The 20,639-nt window shown below is 43.3% G+C and overlaps 1 protein-coding gene across 2 annotated transcripts; it reads left to right on the top strand.

Annotated features, from left to right (window-relative positions):
- Nucleotides 1–1,047: 1,047 nt before the first annotated feature.
- LOC105181889 (dipeptidase 1) lies at nt 1,048–7,128 on the top strand. Of its 2 annotated transcripts, none has more exons than XM_011138958.3 (8): nt 1,048–1,231; nt 2,040–2,160; nt 3,971–4,142; nt 4,255–4,692; nt 5,206–5,464; nt 6,099–6,183; nt 6,305–6,380; nt 6,712–7,128. In XM_011138958.3, exons 1-8 carry the CDS (start codon nt 1,148–1,150, stop codon nt 6,944–6,946), a joined length of 1,470 nt encoding a protein of 489 aa, XP_011137260.1. In that variant the 5' UTR covers nt 1,048–1,147; the 3' UTR covers nt 6,947–7,128. The 2 variants fall into 2 exon arrangements, with proteins under 2 accessions (XP_011137260.1, XP_025163262.1); XM_025307477.1 differs by lacking the exon at nt 1,048–1,231 and adding an exon at nt 1,277–1,512.
- Nucleotides 7,129–20,639: the final 13,511 nt, after the last annotated feature.

Genomic DNA, 20,639 nt, shown 5'->3' with positions numbered 1-20,639 from the left:
TAACATCTATAATAAACGTAGACGGTTCTTAGCGCGAATTGAGATTCCTAGATGGCAGCAGGTCTTGCATTAAGAGGAATATATGAAAGTGTCTGCGTCCATCAGTGCGCAGCAGGAAGCGCTGCCTGTCTTGTGAGTTCCGGTTCGATGCGGACTATCGATATTCGAGTAGCGTTATATCGGCTGCACGAATATTTTTTATCGAATGATATTAATTAAATAAGAGAAAGAGAAAACGTTACGAGAATATTTGACGGGTGTTTGCTGATGCTTTGTGAACACCCGAATATATCGTGAAACTTGAATTGAAACTTCTGGGTGTAAGTTGATATTGCCATCGTATGGAATGCTTTAATACATAAACAAGACAGATTGTCAAATGTCAAATTGTCGGATGTCAAGACGAACGAACAAGAGATATACTTCGTTCGGGAACGTGAATAGAATTGACTTACTTACTCTCAGCGTTACGTTTTAGTGAGCATGATTATTTTTATGTAACACGATAAATCCCACTCCCAGAGAGCGAGATTTTGCTCCCTTCAAGAAATCTGCAATCTCTTCAGGACGTATATAAGAAAGAGAAAGAACAACGGCAAAATAATATAAAACGTTTTAAAACACCAGACGTCTTTAACGAAGCATAGATTGTTACCCGAGGCCAACACCGTGAAACTGGCTGAAGCCAGCTTCTGGCTGACGCAGCATATATGTTTTTTTTTCCAAATCCGATAAATAATTTATTTCATGCAACAGGCTTGTTTGTGCGGTAAAGTCGAGCTGCACAGAATGAGACAATTGTAATCGTCGGAATAATTACTTCAACGAGCTGTTTACGCCGCTCTTGCGCACGATTAAGACTCGACGCGACTTCGTGGGGGTTGCACACGAGAGTTAACGACAACAATCGACTGACCATCGCGCAATTGGGCTTGAGGGGAAGAACCAAGAGTTCTTTCGTCGCACCCGCGTCTAGGATCGCTAATAATTTTTTGGATTTGAACCGCTCTCCGGAGCGGGTCGATATAGTTGACGCGTGCGCCGACCGGTTCGCTGCGCCGGAGACGACGTTCGTTCAGTATTTACGGTACTGGCAAAAACCGCGGTGCAAGGGTAAGGAGCGGACAGTGGGATTAGGGTGAGAAAGATGTTCGAGCTGTATGGTGTCGGCAAAGGCGGCATGGTGTATCATCCGCCGCCTCCCAGAGGGAAAGAAGTCGACATCTTGGAGGTAGGTTGCGTGAACGGACGTTATTAAAACTCCCTCGTTAATTATGGCTCGATCCCGAAAGCTTCCTCTTAATTGTCCCATCGTGGCTACCCAAGGTTCCCTCCCGGAGAAAGGGAGAGGGCTATCATTTGCGGTGCACCTCTCTCGCAACTGATGACCGAGTCAACCGAGTGAACGTACATGTACGCGCGTGCTGTACCGTTGTCCTCGGTGTAATTCTTTGCGCAAAGCGACCAGAGACGACTTACGATTGTGCGAAGCGACGAAACGCTGTGCCCACTGTATGCTGTAACACTCGAGAATCACTGCTTATATTTCGTTGGTTTATAAATACTGGCTGACATTAACGTTACGTCAGTGTTACAATTTTTTCGCTGGACAATGCCACTGTGTTGTACGCAACAGTGTCATTTTACACACTTACATCACCTTCTCTCCGCGAATGAGAAATTATAATATTGATGTAATGTTACTGTGTGTTGATTGGTGTTTACTGAGCACTGAGAGTAAAAATCATTTGTCGACAGCTTCCGGACGTTTTCGAACTTCGTGTGAATTCAGGAACGACTGCATCGAGCGGTCTTTTCTTTGACTGTTTCTTTTCTCTTTTTTACTTTTTTTCAAGGTAAACGCGTTTTCCCTCGGTGCTTGTATTTTTTTTTTTTCATCAATTATGAGCTATTAATAACGGCATAATAAGATAGTCATGCAACGCGGAGATAAGTAGTTATGCAATCTTTGCGATGTTTTGATTCGTGGAAGTGATGTTGCCTACTCGTAAGCTCGGTAATTCAACGAAATTTTGCAGACCTGTCTGCAACTCTCCTCGACGGAACTGAGAAAATTGCCTAACGGTGATGCACTTCACATCAAGGACACCGGTGTTTCGACTTCCTTCGACAAAAGCAAAGAATCGCCGAGAGAGAGCAGTAAGTGTACAATCTCATTATTGTAGACGATAAGATTGGGATATTTCAAGCTATTTATTATTCAGTGAAATTTCACGCTCTACTAACACTATCGATCTACTAATCTCAGGGTGGAACTCAAACGCTTTGATTCTGCTTCGAACACATTTTATACTGAAAAATATTACACGAAATTAGCGTGACAGGTTTTTACTTTAGATAAAATAATTCAATAATGTGAAGGAATCAGATATCTCTCATTTATAAACGATTATTACATAATTAATAAATTTATAAGTATAAATTAATAAGTAACGAATAAAGATGCATAAATTACCAGGTTGGTGCGGATAAAATATTCGTCAAAAGAACAAACGGAATCATTCAATTCCGAAGGATTGATAATTTTTACGAATGAAATGGACAACATCGATTTGATATTCTTTTAAATATCTAACAAGGGCCATTTATTTTCTCCTTCACAATCAAATTTTCGAAACAAAAACAAATTTAATAAGAAAATAAAAAAAACTTCTTACGGTAACTCGATATTTCTGCTCTTAGATGTGCATACATACTTAAACATACATATTCACGTGTCTGACCATTGATAATGATTATAATCATTGCAATTAGCATAATGACGAGTGCGAGATGTTGGCTCAGACTATAATACAGATTTAATTTCTTTGTGCCGCGCTTGATCGCCCCGCGCTTTCTCGATTACCTTATCAAATCCGTCGCCGTCTCTCTCTCGCTCGCTCTTCCCCGGCCCGAATCGCCGCGCCGTTCCCGATGGCCGAACGACAGTTTCGACTTTTCTTTCTTTTCTCTCCAATTTCGCACGTCAACGAGCTCGCGCTTACGTAAAGCCTCGAGAGCGAGGCGAGCGAAGAAAAGCAACCGGCGATGAGAAACGACGAGCGTGGCGAGACGACGCGGACGCGGCGACGCGACAACGACGTTTCGCGATCTGCTGTGATTTCTATTCACGGCTCGGCGATCTAGCCGATTGCATTGCACACTCGATCCGGCCGCAATCGACGGATCGAAGTTTCGGTTACGGCGATTTCACGTGCGGATAGATACGATCCACGCTCGGCTGGTCTTCCCGGTCTGCGAGGATTCCGCGCTGCGGTTGTCCCGCCAATGCTCACCGTTACGAGTCGCTCTTATCATATTGTTTATCGATCACGCGTATCATTGATAAATATCGGGAGAATTAGCAAATTGATTGTGTAAGAGCGTAGCTCGTATAAGAGCATAACAGATCTTCTCTGCATGACACATACTGAGGAAAAAGTGTTGAGTATTTGCTATTATGATCATATTGCGATGGAATTCTAGTCAGAAGAACTCTTTTTCAAACAGTCAAATGTAAATGTTCCTATAGTGTCAGTCATAATAATTTTATATGTATATTGCTGTTGCCATATTTTTTTTTTTTAATTAAATTTAAATTAAAATCACTGGAAGTAAAATAAAATTTATTCATTAAAATTAATTTATGAAAATCACTAGAAGTAAAACAAAATCTATTTATTAAAATTAATTTATTAAAATCACTCGGAGTAAAATCACTAAAAAGTTGACGCCGAAAATGACTATAATTTTGGTGAAACTAACCTACGTTTCTTCCTCTCGACGCGGAGAAGAAAAGCATTTAAAAAACGAGAGTATTTTTCAGGGTGTGTTTTCCTACACGTTCCTCTAAACATTTACTTTTTCTCAGCTACTCGTCATTAACGTCGAAGAAGATTCTCGAGATTTGACACGGTCTCACTGCATCTTATTCTAACAGATCAGTTGTTAATGACGGGCATTGTTGCAGGACGAAGCGTGGTGAGGAGATGGGTGGTAATGGCTGGATTCTTCTTCCTCGGATGTGCCTTGGTGGCCGGGGTTGGTCTGCCGCTTGCCCTGGAGCTTCGAAGCTCTCACCTGCTGGAAGCTAGGCTGCAAGTGGTCCGCAGAATGCTGTCGGAGGTTCCTCTGATCGACGGGTAACGGTGATAGCTCGAAGCGATAATTATAGAAATGAACGGGGGATGAAGTCTCGTAGCCGCCCTCGAACGTCGATCGTGTCTCAAAGCCCGTACGAATCAAATCGAACAGACACAACGACTTCGCCTGGAATCTTCGCAAGCACCGCGGTAACACGAAGCTGGGTAACTTCCCCTTCGATGAAGACCTGTCGCGCAACTCCAGCTGGGGTCCGCAATGGCAGACCGACCTGATCCGCCTGCAGCAGGGTATCGTCGGCGCGCAGTTTTGGTCGGCCTACGTGCCGTGCGAGGCGCAGTTCCTCGACGCCGTCCAGCTCACCCTGGAGCAGATCGACATCGTGCGTAGACTGACCACGCGCTACCCCAAGCGGATCCGACTGGTGACGGCAAGCGGCGAGCTGGAGAACGCTCATCGGGACGGAGTGATCGCCAGCTTAGTGGGCATCGAGGGTGGCCACAGCATCGGCACTTCCATGGCGGTGCTGAGGAGCTTCCACCGGTTAGGCGCGCGTTACATGACCCTGACCCACAAGTGTAATACTCCGTGGTGAGTTTCACGACTGACCACCTGGACGGGACGGGATACACAAGCGTGAGAGCTCGTCGCGGCCGCGATAGCTGGAAAAGAGTGAATGAGGAGGAGCTTGCACATTAGTATCCTCCATTAGATGATATCTCAGATATTTGTTGTTTTTTCCATCACGAGGTCTTCTTCGATCAGTCAACTGATTCAATAAATCGAGAAAAAATCAAAGGTTTCTTACCAGCTAGCTTTGTCTAAAACTAGCTGAGATCTAAGCAAAAATAAGCAATACAGCGAAGTTGAGAAGAGGTATGATGTACGGTTTAACAACCGTTAGATCAAATCGAATACGCTCGACATAACAACCATACATCTTTCACAGAGATTGGATTAATAATTGTAAAAAAGAAATTTACTTATTAAAATATTACTTATTAAAAATGCTTTTTTCCCTGTAAGGTGTAAGGCTTTTGGTACGGGTAAAACGGGTTGGTTAATTATCCTTATAGGATTAAGAGATCCGGTTTCGATTTTCAGGGCGGACTCGTGCTCCGTCGACGATCCGAACTCGGACGAGCCGTCTGATTTCCGCAGCAACGGCCTCTCGGAATTTGGCAAGGCGGTTGTTCGCGAGTTAAATCGCCTGGGCATGCTGGTGGATCTCTCTCACGTTTCGATCAGGACGATGCGAGACGCTCTCGCGGTGACGAAGGCTCCGGTCATATTTTCGCACAGCGCGGCCAAGGCGCTCTGTAATTCTTCGAGCAACGTCCCAGACGACGTACTGCGGAATTTGGTGAGATAGAGGAATGCCAGGAATGAGCGTGCACGCGGGTGGTGCGTCCGCCGTGCTAAACATATCTATTTAAGACACTGTCTCTCGGGGGTTACTGTGATAAACACTGTGGTGGATAAACGAAGATTCAGATTTAGATCGGTCTTTTTAACTTCAAACGCATCACGCTGATAGCGATCGACGATTCTCCGAAGAATCAATTTTTCTTGCCAGCTATTTGGAATCCATTTGGAATCCATTCGGGTCTTCCCTTTTTTGCGAAAATGAAAATATTTACGACAAGACGATACCGTGGAAAGAAACAGGAATCTTACTTTTAATTTTCCACTCGTGTATATATGTGTTTCTCGATTTCAATCTCAATTTTTAATCACGCTAAAAACTTAATTCTCTTTCTTTTTAATTTGATTTCGACTTGCGCATCGTGTAAAAGTCGACTTCTATCGTATCTTCATTGTTTCTACGATCTAAGAAACATCTGATGTAACGTTGAATGTAACACGAAACGGCTGATTTCCAGCCGGATGCGAATACTCGTCCGATACGAGATACAACGTTAACCCCGCGTATCGTCGCGGTGACATAATATTTGCTCGTGAATTAATCATGCGGCTTTCGTCTCTGTTTGCTTCAGTCCCTCAATGGAGGTCTGGTTATGGTTAGTTTCGACAGCGCCCATTTGAGCTGCGGCGATAAGGCCTCCATGTACGACATTATAGGTGCGTAAGTGGCGGCGTCGAATTAGCAAACATCAAAAATGAAAAAAAGAGAAACTTACGCGTAGAGATAAGAGACAATTGAGACACACACGCACACACGTACGTGCTCGCGTTTTTACAGCTCACATCAATCATATCAGACGAACAGCTGGTGTGAATCACGTGGGTCTCGGCGCGGGTTACGATGGGATACTGAGGTAGTTAAAGAACCACTCCAACCTTATATTACTGCGTGCCTTTTATTATTCGTCAATAACACAGAACGGTTTTCCTCTCGAAACATTCTTTTTATGTAGAGATGCAGTTGAATAACCGAGTAATAACGTTTCGGCGTTCGGAAAGTTTTACACGCGCGCGAAGTGTCGCTCGTTTACAAGGACCCATCATTTTATTCAATTACATTATAAACATATCAGAAAAAAAAAAGGAAAAAGAAAAAAAGAAAAGGAAAAGAACAGTGATGCGAGTCCATTGAGCACGGAGACGTGGTGAGTGAGAGAGCAGAGGCAAAGAGTTACACTTGTCCAGGCCGCCGACGGAATTGCCAGACGTTTCCGGCTACCCCCTGCTGCTGGCTGAGCTAACCAGAGATCGGAGATGGTCCGCGACGGACATAAAGAAGCTGGTGGGCGGGAATTTGTTGCGCGTCCTCAAGGAAGTGGAGAATCACGCTGCGAGTCTTTCAAACCAGTTTCCGGCGGAGGAGTGGATTCCCGAGACACTCGTCGAGGACAGCACCTACTGCCGATATCACGAAGCGTAGGGTCTCACCACGCACTCGCACCCGCTCGTACGGGCTTGTTTCCGGTATCGAGGCTGTCACTTTGGTTCCCGTGAGGTGTCCGGCGCTCGCCGAGGCCGCACACTTTGAACTGTATGATCTTTGTACCTGGGTCGCCTCAACCGTTTTGCATTTTTAATAAAGGTAGCAGCGAACTGACGAGACGCACTGTTGCAAGTCCGTTTGTCTTTCGTCGATCCTTCGCGGCTGATCCTTTAGGCTGATTTTCGTGGCGAGTGATCGTTTCTTGTGGGAGGGTTATCGCGATATCGCGGCCCGATTATGACATGCTTTGCGCCCCACAGGGCCTGAAATATTTTCTTATCAATCTTAAGTGATCTTATATCCCACTGATTGTGCCGCATTTAAATTCCTCGCCTCCTATCGAATGTTCTCTCATACACGTAGCGTTGCATAAAATTAATTCTTATTGATTGAATGTACCCGAAAATCCTTATACGGCGCTTCATTCGACTCTATTAGGTGTGTGCAAGAAATTCAGTTTTTCTTCGCAAATTTTCACTTTATTTTCATAATATATCGAATGCAATTCAATCGTCACAATTTTATTTGTCTTTGACTTGTATGATTTTTCTATTGGGTAAATTTCGGATTCTTTTGCGAAAGAAAGATATCGAAAATTTCCATACGCGTCTGATAATTGATTTTTTGAAGTTTCAAGTGAAAAGGTAGAAATTTTTACTCATTTGTTACCGGCAGCATCGGATCTGTTTGTAAGTTCGGAGTTTTACGGGGTCTTGGAATTTCGTAAATGCATACAGTTGACATGTTGAGGACGCATTTGTGTATTTTGCTGCCTGCAAAGTTTCTTCCACACGCACATATCTATCTATATGTGTGTACGTGTGTTATCATCGATTTCGCTCATTGCTGCAAGAAACTCAGATTTACGAGTTGTTTGGGACCATTACACGATCGGTTCAATTGCGTCACGCTCAATTGCGCTTATGGTCGAAATGGTTGTTAGCAGTTAAGACAATTTACCTTGTCTTGAGTCTCTCCTCCGCATTCACCGCCGCATAATATATGTCGGAGCAATTATTTAATTCGTACGCACGCACACACGCTCGCTGACATACACGCACACGCGTGCAAAGCTGCGGCTGACAAAAGTGGCAAGTCAAGTTGCCGCTGCTGCGCCAATTGTATCGTTCATTTTTTTTACAGAGACTTATATTTCAATCGCAGATAATCAGCCTCGCACGAAATCCACCGTAGCTGAATCTCGCGCACGGTTCTTTAAAGGTAACAGCCGCGAGCCGCGGAAGTCTCGATGATGTCTGAATAATTCATACTCGATGCCTGGGAGGTGTCGCCGATGAGATTATTAATAGGCTTCGCTTCTTTTCGTATGCGGCTTTTCGCGACGCTCATTGTCGGATTAACAATTAATTCCAGATGGCGGCGATAAAGTCATTGAACTTGAAATCTCCTCACAGATATTCCCGGCGCGCATCGCTCAGACAGCACCAATTTCTAAAAGGAGACGTCTGAAAGACATCTTAAAAAGATTAAGATGTCTTTTAGACACTTTTGAGACGTCTTTCAGAAATGTGAGCCTCCTAGACAGTCGGTCGATTCAACCCGAGAAAATCGTTTCGCGCCATTAAAAATAGCAATATGTTTTATAGTTTTACGTTCAATCGATGCTGAATTTCCTCACGTCCCACTTCAATGTGACTGCAACTGACGATTTTGCTGACAAAAGGATAATTTTGTTGACGCAGTGAAGTCTTCACTTGTTTTGATTTCTTTTAAGTACGTACAGACGCAATTTTTGCGAATTACTCAACGATCACGTGTAAGCAAGTTATTAAGTTCAGTAAGCGTAAATATTTCAGAATAGAGCGTTTTAATAATAGAGGCTTTTCTCATCGGCGGTTCATCGCGTTAACAAAAATTCGAAGATCGTAGAAATACTTGAGCTAACTTAAATTTCTAATTCTTGTGAACCACAGTGTCCAAGGGAATCAGAAATCCAATTTCCCTTAACCAAGACACGTTTGCTTCGCTCATTGCGTCACGTTAGTACAACCAAATCTTCTTCTCCGTGTGTATGTGTGTGTGTCGGCTATTCACACTTTGGTCGTTCGAGGACCACTGATATATCGAGAAATGTTTTTATATTAGGAGAGAGCGAGTTAATCTTGATAAGGTATTCCGCCGCATCCGCGCGCGCGCGCGCGCGAAATCTTTCATTTTTCAGAAATGCTGTGAAAGTACGACATTGACCACGAGCGCGCGCGTCGAGCTTTCGCTTTCATTATCGCGTTCTGCAAATGTGGGCCATGTATACCATAGCGAATTATATTTTTGTTCCTGACAACAGCCGAAGAGGAATCGCTCCATTGCTTTTCTTTCTCTCTCTCTCTCTCTCTCTCTCTCTCTCTCTCTGTCCCTCTCTCTGCTAAATTATTGCTCAACGGTGCGTTCGTAAGCGACGAATGCAACGAGGCGCGTCGGGCCAAGCTTTGAGTATTGTTAGCAGAAAGATTAATTTGTCCGAATACACCGTCAACTGTTTTTCTCGCTTGTTTAATCGTTACGCTTAATCGATCGCGTCGAGCAAATGCAATTGATTTCTTCTTTCTCGATATTACTCCAGTAAAAGTTGTTGGTTGGATGCACGTTTTAAGTTTTCAATATAAAGCGTACGTAAACTCTGTCTTTCAAAAGTAAGAAAGAGAGGAAGGAAGAACGGTAAAGATAACGCGATCGAAGAGAGCGATCGCTCACGATAAAATATATGCAGATTGTATCGAGAGGCCTGCGTTAGTGTAGATCCAACATAGCTCGATACAGAAACAAGTTTCTCTCCGACCTGGGAACTAATTAAATTTCCACCGACTCTCTTTCACCTACTTTGCGAACTCGTTCAAGTCTCAAATTGTATCTCTGTGAATTCATGGGCATCCTTGCGCGCGTAGGCTTAGAAGTATCAACAAACCGAAACGCGAGAATGCCAAGTGATGTTTAATTCAAGACATGGTTGTGCATCGCGCTTCGCCGGCCACGTAATTCGTTCGATCGTTCCATCCTCTTTCTTTTTTCCTTCTTCTTCTTCTCTGATCGGGCGATCATTTTATTTTTTTCGATTTGTCTCCGGCGCGCGACAATGGTCCACGTGACCCACGACCGCGAAGAAGCAAGCTACCGAGTACGAGGCGAGGATACGCGTGCTGGCCCTCACGACCCACGCGCGCGATCGAGGGGAGCACCGTTGGGTCAAAGAGGCCAAGATAAATTGCGATCTAATCCGCGAGTTAGCCGGGAGCCAATTACGCGTCGTTGCGCGTCCGCAGGAAGAGAGGAGTGGCGCCGCGCCCGGAGCGCGAAGCGTCGTACACCTCCTACCTCTGAGGCCTTGCGGCAAATGCTGACCGACCGTAAATCCCTCGTCTCTTTAAAGCGCGCCGTCGGGAAAACGCGAAGATCTACGACGTCGACCGATCGGGATCGACGGCAAGGACGTGAGTCGTCATTGCGCGCCCGCCCCGCGGCCGTTCCGTCAGCGGAGAGAGGGGGTTTTGCGCGAATCCGGATGTTCTGAGAGGGACATCAGGCGCGCGAGACTTATACGCATTGCTTGTGGAAGGGATTAATAATAATTTATATACATATATAAACTATAGAAGAAAAAAGAATATCTTTCGAGAAAATACACACATATTGCGGGAAGACCTTTACATTTTTCCTCCTTACTTTTCTTCTATTTTTCTTTATATATGTATATATATTTTTTTTTTTAATCTTTACTAAAAGTATCAACGCAAAATACGTATGTAATCTGATTCAGTATTTTAATAAGGATTAGAGCAAATAAACTCACAAATCTTAAATTTCTGTCTTTGTCATCACGACAAAGAGCTCTTGAAAGCTGACAGACAAAGCTAATGAAGACAAACATGCGTATTTTTATCAAAGTTTCTATTTCGTGCAAAAATTAAATATGAACTAAAAAGGTTATAATTCTTCCTTGAAACATGTACTAAGAACAATACGCGGGCTACTTTTTGTTACAACGTTACAAACACAAATTCACACAGCAATCTAATTAGACCTCACACCACGATCCGTCCCTGACGGGGCATCGTGGCGCGGAAATGGTGGGGGATTCGAAGATTAGAGTCGTTCCTCCGCAAACCGAAACTTCAGTTTAGTTTACCAACGGCCCCCGAGTCGCATCCTCCGCCGCGGACGGCGCACGAAAACGCACGCGGCCGTCCAACGGAAAAGAGGATAGGACAGGAGGAAGAATAGGTGAGAAGAAACGACATTCGCGAAGCGATGACGTGAAGCGACGGCGGCGGCGGCGACAACAGACGCGACGAGAAATCACGGATCGAGAGGCGGAGAGAAAAAACGCGCACTTGCGTTCTGTCTCCTGTACTCATCACGTTCCGCGAGTCTATATTTGTTTTCGCGCGGGAAGATCTCGCGACACGGAGGGCAAGCAGTCGGAACAAGCGCGCGCTTTGGATATGCGCTCGTGAGAAATCCGTTGAGGGAAGCTGCGAACAGGTGAGTGCTGTTTGGTTGGCCTTTTGATACAGGTTTCTTGATATGTGACCAGAGTGCGAATCTAATATATTATTATTACTCTCATGTATTAGGTTTCATGCATTATGACGTAAAGAATTCTCGTGATTGTGAAAGAAAATAAAAATGCAGTAGAAGATAAAAATCGATAAAAATCAAACAAAAGTGAAATTTATAATAAAATAATAAAGTGATGAAATAGGAAATGAGATTATCCAGCTTCGAAGAACCAATAATTTTTACGAATGTAATGTACAACATCAATTTGATGTTTTTTTTTAAGTATCTAACGAGGATTTTTCCTTTTTTTAAATATTCGAGCTTTTTACGACGATTTAATAAAATGACAAATTTTGGCACCTAATTGCAAGTGCAAAATTTGGCACTTAATATTACGCTAAGAATAATCATTTTAGCAATTTTTGAAACTGAGAGGAAGAAAAATATTGTTCCCTGTGAGCAGAAAGGAAGTGTTGTTCATGTTTGCAAGTTCTCGTTTCTCGTTGTAAACTGATTTATAATTTCTAAGATGTCAAGTTATCAGGTTTCCGATAACGAGATGCACGATGTGATACGTTAAATATTCTCTCAAGTAAACATATTACACACATACGTATCATATTATACATATAAGCATATATAATATGCTTTGACAGGTCGAAGGTCTTTTCGCAAAACATGATATACTTATTTAGCCTTGCAGCCTTACATACATAATCATGTATTTTAGTAAATATTTTCCGAAAATGTGTGCAACAAGTCAATTGCTCGAGAAAAGGAATGGTAAATATTTTTGGGAAGTTAGCAACATTCTCTCTCTCTCTCTCTCTCTCTCTCTCTCTCAACCTGTACATGCAATCGTTAGTGGAAAGTTTCTGGGATTGCATGATTGCGCGTTACCAATTGGTATAAATTGAATAACGCTCTAGTATATTGATTAAATAATAAACTATACTACGTAGAATGGGACGTTCAAATTGCTTATAGGAAAGGTTGAATGTCGGCAAATAATCTCTCTTCCTTCTGCAGACATCTGTCCTTTTAAGGATATACGGCACGGATATACTGTGGGTGTTTCCTCCTTTTTTCTCCCCCGTGAACAATTTTAGATTTATCTTCCCTTGTCCTCTTGTTGATGTTTATACAGCTGATGATGCCAGTAACATTCGCCTTTGATATTGATCTTCCAAAGTTTTTACAAGCAGGAAATAGCAAAAGATCTCCACTGTACGTCACCTGGAATGATTTCAATATTACTCCACGCTTCGGTTTCTTCGTGGAAGTTAGTTTACCCGCAGATTCGGCGATTACATCGAGGGGAAACTTCTATATACTCTGATCGGAAGGTCTCCTCGTGTTCCTTATCTGGTTCTTTTTTTCGTCGAGAACATCCTTGGTTTGAGATAGCAAAGTCGATACTTCTAGCGAAGGTGAAAGCATTTCTCGTGGCGTTGAATATTCAAGATGAGTTTCTTAGACATTATCTGACATCACAAACCGCAACGTTCGTTATGCTCGCTCCACAATTGTTTTTCAACGCACGTCCACTCAAGGCGTCCCTCCCCTCTCCCCCGTCCTGACAATGCTTGTAATAAAAATAACTTCTTACCGGATTCCTGAAACTCTTCGATATACACGGAGAGAAAATTTAAAACCAATCTTTTTTCTCTGTGCAGTGACTGAAGTTTCCTTCTTCCTGTCTGCGAATTGTACTAATTTATATAGCAGAATCTGTGTAAAATGTCAGAATATAGCTTGCATTATTAATAAAAATATATTACACATATAAGTTGTAATAATATTGATATATATGTATTAATAGCAAATTACACTCGCAATTATGTGCAGAAAGTTAATTAATTGATTAATTAATTAATTAATCTCTCTCTCTTTCTCATATATATACACACACACACACACACACACACACACACACACACACACACACACACACACACACACACACACACACACACACGCACACACGCAGACACACACATACACACACACGATTATATCTTAAATTTAGCGCTTAAGCAAGGTGAGCAGACGTTGCTAAAAAGCAACGTCTGCTCACCTTGCTTTTCCTTGTCGTTTGAGTGCAATTCTTCATCCGAAGATTCCCCGATACCACCAAGCGCATCGTATTGATCAATCGATCTAAGTCGACGATGTGCGGAAGCCGAGAAAAGCATCATCGGAAAAATGCGCGGTGGAAGATTAATGAACTGCCTCCTACAACAAAAGCGTCTCTTCGAGACGTTGAATTACCCTCTGGCGACGCGCCAGAGAAGAGAAGATCGCGGTGCATCGCACCGCTTTAAAGAAGTTAAATTTCGAGTTTATGCGATCGTGCGCGGCAAAACGGTGCGCCTTTTAACGAATGGGGAGCGCCTCTCTTCCGACGCGTTCCGCGTTTATGAATAGATTTTAAAACGGGCGCCTCCACATCGCGGCCCCCGTGTGTGTTTTTCGGCGTTCAAGAGACGTACAAAGAGACTGTCTTTCTTGAAGCGCGGCAGTCATCTGTTTATATCCTCAACATCCCGCAGGCCTTGATAAGAGAGTTATGTGACTGAAAGTCATCGTTCTACAAACAGATTTGCGTCCTCTTAATAAATATTTAACTGGCAGAACTGGTAACTCTCGTATCGCGGAAGTCGCGTCATTTTCGCAGCCTTGAAGAATCATCTTCGGCGATGTAACCTGAGAAAAGGGCTTTGGGAAAATTTTTTCTTCTAGGGAAAATTACTTGAGAGAAAAGTACACTCTCCTTAGTTGGGAATCGTGGTTTTCAACATTAACGCCGAAGCGAAAACATTTAAAATCCTTCGTGTGGATTGCTATAAAAGGAAAGCTCTTTACGCCGACTGTTTGACACGATTAACAGGAAGAATATTTCAACTCACAGAAATTGTTCCGCGTTGAACACGCACGACTCCGTGCGTGCTACGTTTCGCACCCGCATTTGCGTCCGGATTACAAGCGTGTTGCGAGCATATCTGCGCAATTGTGGACGTTTCGTTGCATAAGAGTAACTGCATCTGCAGTTATCCACTTCGTAGCCGTGTATATTTTAACTGCGCTGACGTTGGCCGCGTTAAATGATCGAAGATGACCATGCGAGATTGTTGCACCATGATTATTCTTTCGCACGAGATGCGTGGCGGTGGATGCGATTAGTAGACGCGAAATCGAAAGCATCTCATCGAGCGAGAGCAGAGTCGGACTCGAACGATGAGCTCACGAGCGATAGACGAGTCCAGAAACATGTACAATGTACAATGATCTTTGGTGAGACATTCATGCGATTATACAGGTATACTAGGTGCGCAACTAAGTTTCCGGGGTTTTCTGATCAATGAAAAATGGAAAAATTCCAGAGGAATACAAAAAAGGGTTTATTCAAAGTATCGTCCCTCGCTGGCTACACATTTTTGCCAGCTCTCTGGCAATACATGAATACCGCGACGATAAAACGACGCGTCTTTGGTCCGAAACCATTCATCCAACCAATTTTGCACTTCTTCGAAATTGGCCAAGTGTTGCCCAGCCAAGCCATGCGCCATCGACCGGAACAAGTGATAATCGGAAGGAACCAGGTCTGGCGAATACGGCGGGTGCGGTAGCAGATCCCATTTCAGCGTTTTCATGGTGTCCTGGACGATGGAAGTGCGATGGCACGGAACGTTGTCGTGCTGCAATATCACTTGTTCGTGTCTCGTGTCCCATTTTGGCCGTTTTTCGAGCAATGCATGGTTCAAATTGATCAGTTGTTGTCGGTAGCGATGCCCATTGACAGTTTCGCCCGGCTTCTTTTCAGCAGCTCATAGTACACGATTCCTTTCTGGTCCCACCAAACGCAGACCATTGTCTTCTTTCCGAAGCGATTTGGCCGTGTCGTCGATGTTGATGCTTCGCCAGGTGAAAGCCACGATTTTTTGCGTCTGGGATTCTCGAAATATATCCACTTCTCATCGCCAATAACAATTCGATGCAGGAAATGCTCTTTCTTTCATGCCACAAAAGCAAAATTTCGGAAGTGGCTCTTCGATTTTCCATCTGTCTCTCAGTCAACTCAGGCGGCACCCATTTTCCTTCCTTTTGAATTTTTCCCATGGCATGTAAACGTTTGGAAATACCTTGGCGAGTCATGTTTAATGCCGCTCCGCAAGTTGATCTTGTGTTTGCGTATCATCTTCATCCAATAATCGCTTGCAGATTGGTGTTCTCCGGCTTGTTTTTGGTCTTCCGGAGAGCTCCTTGTTCTCAGTGTCGAAATCGCCACTTCTAAAGCGTTTAAACCAATCTTCAGAGGTAGTTTTCGATGGTGCATGTTCGCCGTAGGCCTCCTCGAACAAACGACATGCTTCAGCTGCACTTTTTTTCAAGTTAAAGCAGAAAAGCAAAGCTTCCCGCAAATGCTGTTTATTTGGCACAAAAATCGACATTTTCGTTGTTAGAAAAAATATTTTTGCGTTGCGATATGTGTTGGTATTACGTCTGGTTATTGTTAACAAATATCCAAGCTATAAAAAAACACAGCTTCAGACATGTATGTCGACTATGTGTGTGTCGTTAGCGCCATCCATGTGTGAAACCCGGAAACTTAGTCGCGCACCTAGTATATTGCAAATGACAATTAATTACGTGCGCGATTGCAGGGAATTAATTATATCGTACGAAAAAATTATACGCGAATGTTCGAAGATAGGTGCATAGAAAAAGTGGGAGAAACGACGAGGAGCCGAACGAGGATGCAACTTTGAATGTTACAATCTTTTTGTATCTTTCATTGCGATCGAATGTCAAATGCACTTCCCTACTTTCGCCCAAGTGAAGATTAAGATTTAAGCGGTATTTTTTACTGTTCTCAGTTTGGCTCGTCAAAGGGATAAATTCAGTGTCGATAGCAGCGTTGTTAGCGTGGCGCATAGGATGGTGGTAGTACCAAGCTAGTAATCGGCATGCATATAAATTTCTACTCAGCCGATCCTGAGCGAGAGTGTTCTTCGTGCTGCACGCTTTCGTCGATCCGCCGGGATGCATCTGATTTAATAATGATCTCGCGATTTCACGATGCAATTTCGCGGCACAAAAGGGAGTAAATCGCCATGCGATTAGACGAACACGCACTTTTCCGCGCGGTTTAACCGGCTAATCGGGAAAGATACTCTCGTTTTCAAACCTCGCCGGACGTGCGAAGAGCACTCGTCAAAGTGCGAAAATCGCGCTCGTAGAGAATGCTTAAGTAAGTAAGTTCCTGACGATTTCGAAACAATCCATGCGATTACTTGCGCCTGTTGCATTCTCTTGTCTGTGAGTGCGAGAATCCTCCGAGAGAGAAGCGACTAGTTTGAATCGGCTTGAATTTTTTGTTTTGAAATAATTTCTAGTCTACAAGTCTAAAAGTCTACAAGTCTTTTCGTTTCTTTCCTCATCTAAGTAACGTCGAGCAATCATCCATGTAACTATAAATAATTTAATCGATGATGAGATGAATGAAATCAATCATTGATCGATGAAATTGATCGATATAATCGATTGAGACGAGCGTTGCATGCAATCACAATTTACTCGATGTTTATTCTCATCATTTCAGTCAATTAAAATTTTAATCTATTAATGCCCAACACTGTTCAAAATCTGTTTTGCCATCGGTTCATTAGATATTAATGCAAGACAGCAGGTGAATAATAAAAACGGCATATTACCAAAAAAGAAACGGTATGCGTGCCGCGGGAGATAAATTTGTGCAAATTTTACATAAACTCTCTTACTCATTGTGGAAGAAGATATTTTTCTGATTAACGGCGCATCCGTTTTCATCCGCAGGATGAAAACGTCTCGGAACAATCGAGCTATCAAGCAACGTGCGATTCGTTGACGGTTTAATGTACCGTGCCGGTCCTACGTAGATAAATGATTATGAAAGCGGCGTTATTCGCGCACTCTGTCCAAGTCTTCATATCCGGTAAAAGTTGACGCGCTCATCCGTTTCTGTGCTCTCAGCTCTCCAAATTTCTACAAAAAGCTTACACACACCGACGCTAATTGTGCGCCTCTGGCCGCGATTTCGCGCGCGGTTCAGTCGCCGTTACAAACAGGAACTCAGAAACGGACTCGATTGCAGCTCTCAACGACGATTTTTACGTCGCGCACGGAAACTGCGTGTATGTCGAACGTATGTACGTGCAATCGATGAGACTCGCGAATTGAGAAGTTCTCAGAAAGAAAGAAAGTTCCTCTCACGAGCGGAAAGGCCGCGACGCAACGCGACGCGTCGTTGTCTCCGCGAAGAGACGCGGGCTCTTGATCACAAAGGAATTCTCGCGAGATGCGGGGAGAGAAAAGGACAAAATAATGTCGTCCGCGTGTGCGTTCTGTCATTCAATGCAAAACAACGGGTGATTCAGCGCGCCGCCATCGTGACGAAACACGCACGCGGGGATATTTTTAATAATAATTCGTCCCCCGTCCTCTTTTGCAGACACGCGGCCTGAGAGTGCCAGAGGAAGAAGGACCGCGCCGAGAAGGACGAAACGGTGAAGGAGATCGCGAAGATGAGGTACAAGGTGAGACATGCTTTTGTCACCCGCGCCTACGCCCGCGTCTATCATCTGCCGACGAAATCGAAACGGACGTGTCGATAGGCACGCTGATAAGTCAAAGATTCTCGAGTGCTATTGTCCTGGTCGACTCTGTCTGGCTGTCTCATCGGACTCTCATTAAAATTCAACGGCGTGTTCTGTCGCGGCTGCTTTGGAGCAGGGCTTTCCTCTTGCTGAAATTTGCAAGACCGCCTTCATGGAATTCGCGTAATCCTCGTGTGAGGTCACTTATCGTGCAGATTGAGAACAAATGTCACATTATCGGAGATAACACGTGCGTTTAAAATTTTGTTCTGTTGCGAAATGTATTGCTATCGGAAGAAGTCGAGGATCGCGAGAGTCCCCTTTTATTTTAGAAGATTAAAAAATTCGTTGAAGAGAAATGTACAAATTACTCGGAGTATCTCGAGAAAATGTTACCTCAACGAAACTCTAATCTGACGAATATACCGAAATATTTGAACAATAGCGAGCCGTGAATCCGACCGATTCGGCTCAAAATGCAAACTAACGACGGAGAAGCGCGCAACGCAGAGAATTCTTCTCTGACAACGACAACGTTTTTCAAATCAGAGGATGCGTTCTTGAAATTTTTGCAAATGCATGCAAATCTCACATTCCGTATGATAGTCTCATTTTACATTCGTCTTGTGTGCGTTGTCGGGAAGACAACATCGCAATTGAAAGTGATTTATTTAAATTAATTCTGATTGATGAATGTACTTTGAAGGATCATCCTGTTCGCCGCTTTACTGATGATGAACCTTCGCCTTCAAATACTCGTCTGTTCGTATTAACTGGGCCCAAATTACGCGTCCACTTGCGCGTGTACGCGCGTGATCGAGCTTCTCTGCAAATGATTTTAATTTTATGAAAAAATTTAATTTAAGAAGAATTTTACGAAAGGAAGTATCGCGAGAAGATTCGTGAATTAAAGCGCGAGCGAACCGGCGCGAAATAATTGCAGCTCATTACAACTCTGATAAATAGTACGTCTTAAATCTGATTCCTATCGAATCGATTGTTGAGCAATCTGTGAACATTTTATCTCATCCCACCTGTTGACGGTTTCTCTGCCGAGCGTTTGATCTCTCCTTTGTCTCGCTTCGCGATCGGCGTCTGTGCGTCTCGTGTCTCGCGTTACGCGCACTGATCTGCATAAAACATAAGGTGTACACACGCCCATATGCCTTGACTTATCGTCATCAGAGGAGACGATCTATTGCGTGCTAACGATCGCGATCTATTCCGCGCCGATGTTAATACCAGTGATGGAAGTCCAGCGAGGCGCTCGCGCAACGAGACGATTCCAAAAGTCGATCCTCGAAGGACGGCTTGAAAAAAGAGAACATGGATACGCACAGTTGATTCTCATTGATTCTTATCATTAACTGAGATGCTGGATGATTCGTATTAATTAAGAGATGACACACAATTAAGAAACGACATTATACTATTCTTACTAATCTGTCGAAATAAATACTGTCTGACATATCGATTGTTTCCGCCGATAAAGTTTCACTACGCAGAAGAAGTAAATGGTCAATTAGAAGTGAATCGTCGGATAGGAAAAGTAAATTACATTTTTTTTACACACACGCACACACACGATTACACTACGCTACTAAACCGCAGATAATCGAATATCGACTACCGTTGAGACCAATTTTGGTCTTATTTATTTCAGTCAGCCGAAAAAGAGGTCAGTTGCACGCAGGTGAAGGATGATTAAAACAAGAACAATTACTAACTTCGGATATCGCGTTCTTATCGCGCTCGAGACAGATACGATGATATTATCCATTCACGGTCAATATTGGTTCTTTCCTCTTATGGTGCGTTTCTTTGCACATATTTTTCCAAAATTATAGTTTTCCCCAGTTAGGAGTAATTGAAATATCAATATACATATAAATTTATATGTAGCAAAGGAAAGAGATTTATTCTCTCTCTCCGCGAATGTTTGTTTAAAAAACGGAGAAAATTATTTATCCGGCAGAAGAATATTTCATAGACACTTAAAATAATTAGAGCACAAGATATACGCAATATATGATACTTAAAGCGCTAAATTATCGCGAAATCTTAAAATTACGGAATGTAAAACGCACGCAGAAAGTTCGGAACTTTACAAATGTTTGGATAGACAGTTTGTATAATCTAATCTTATCGCAACATTCGCTTCTACGTAAAGAGAAATCACGCAGGCGTTCATTTATATTTTTCCTCGCCTCGTACTTTATCAATTCCCTTCTCGGTTCATCTTTTCATGCTGTCTGACACGCAGGTCACGCGTACGACCTCGTATTCCAGTGTACACTACCGGTCATCGTAGAATCGATCGTTGCCTCGGTCACAAGAAAAAAGGACGCGAGAGAAGTGGAGCGTACTTAGATCCGTCGGAGCAGGCTGACGAGTTAAGAATCGCTCCGAGAAATTCGAGTCAATGGCAAGGAGAGCACTTGAAATGAATTCGCTTTACGAGCCCTTTCCCGGAAGTCGTT

This window comes from Harpegnathos saltator, unplaced genomic scaffold (genome assembly GCF_003227715.2).
Source record: "Harpegnathos saltator strain DR-91 unplaced genomic scaffold, Hsal_v8.6 scaffold89, whole genome shotgun sequence".
Taxonomy (NCBI): Eukaryota; Metazoa; Arthropoda; class Insecta; order Hymenoptera; family Formicidae; genus Harpegnathos; species Harpegnathos saltator.
Note: the sequence above shows the minus strand (reverse complement) of the source record. Positions and strands in the feature narration are given on the sequence as shown.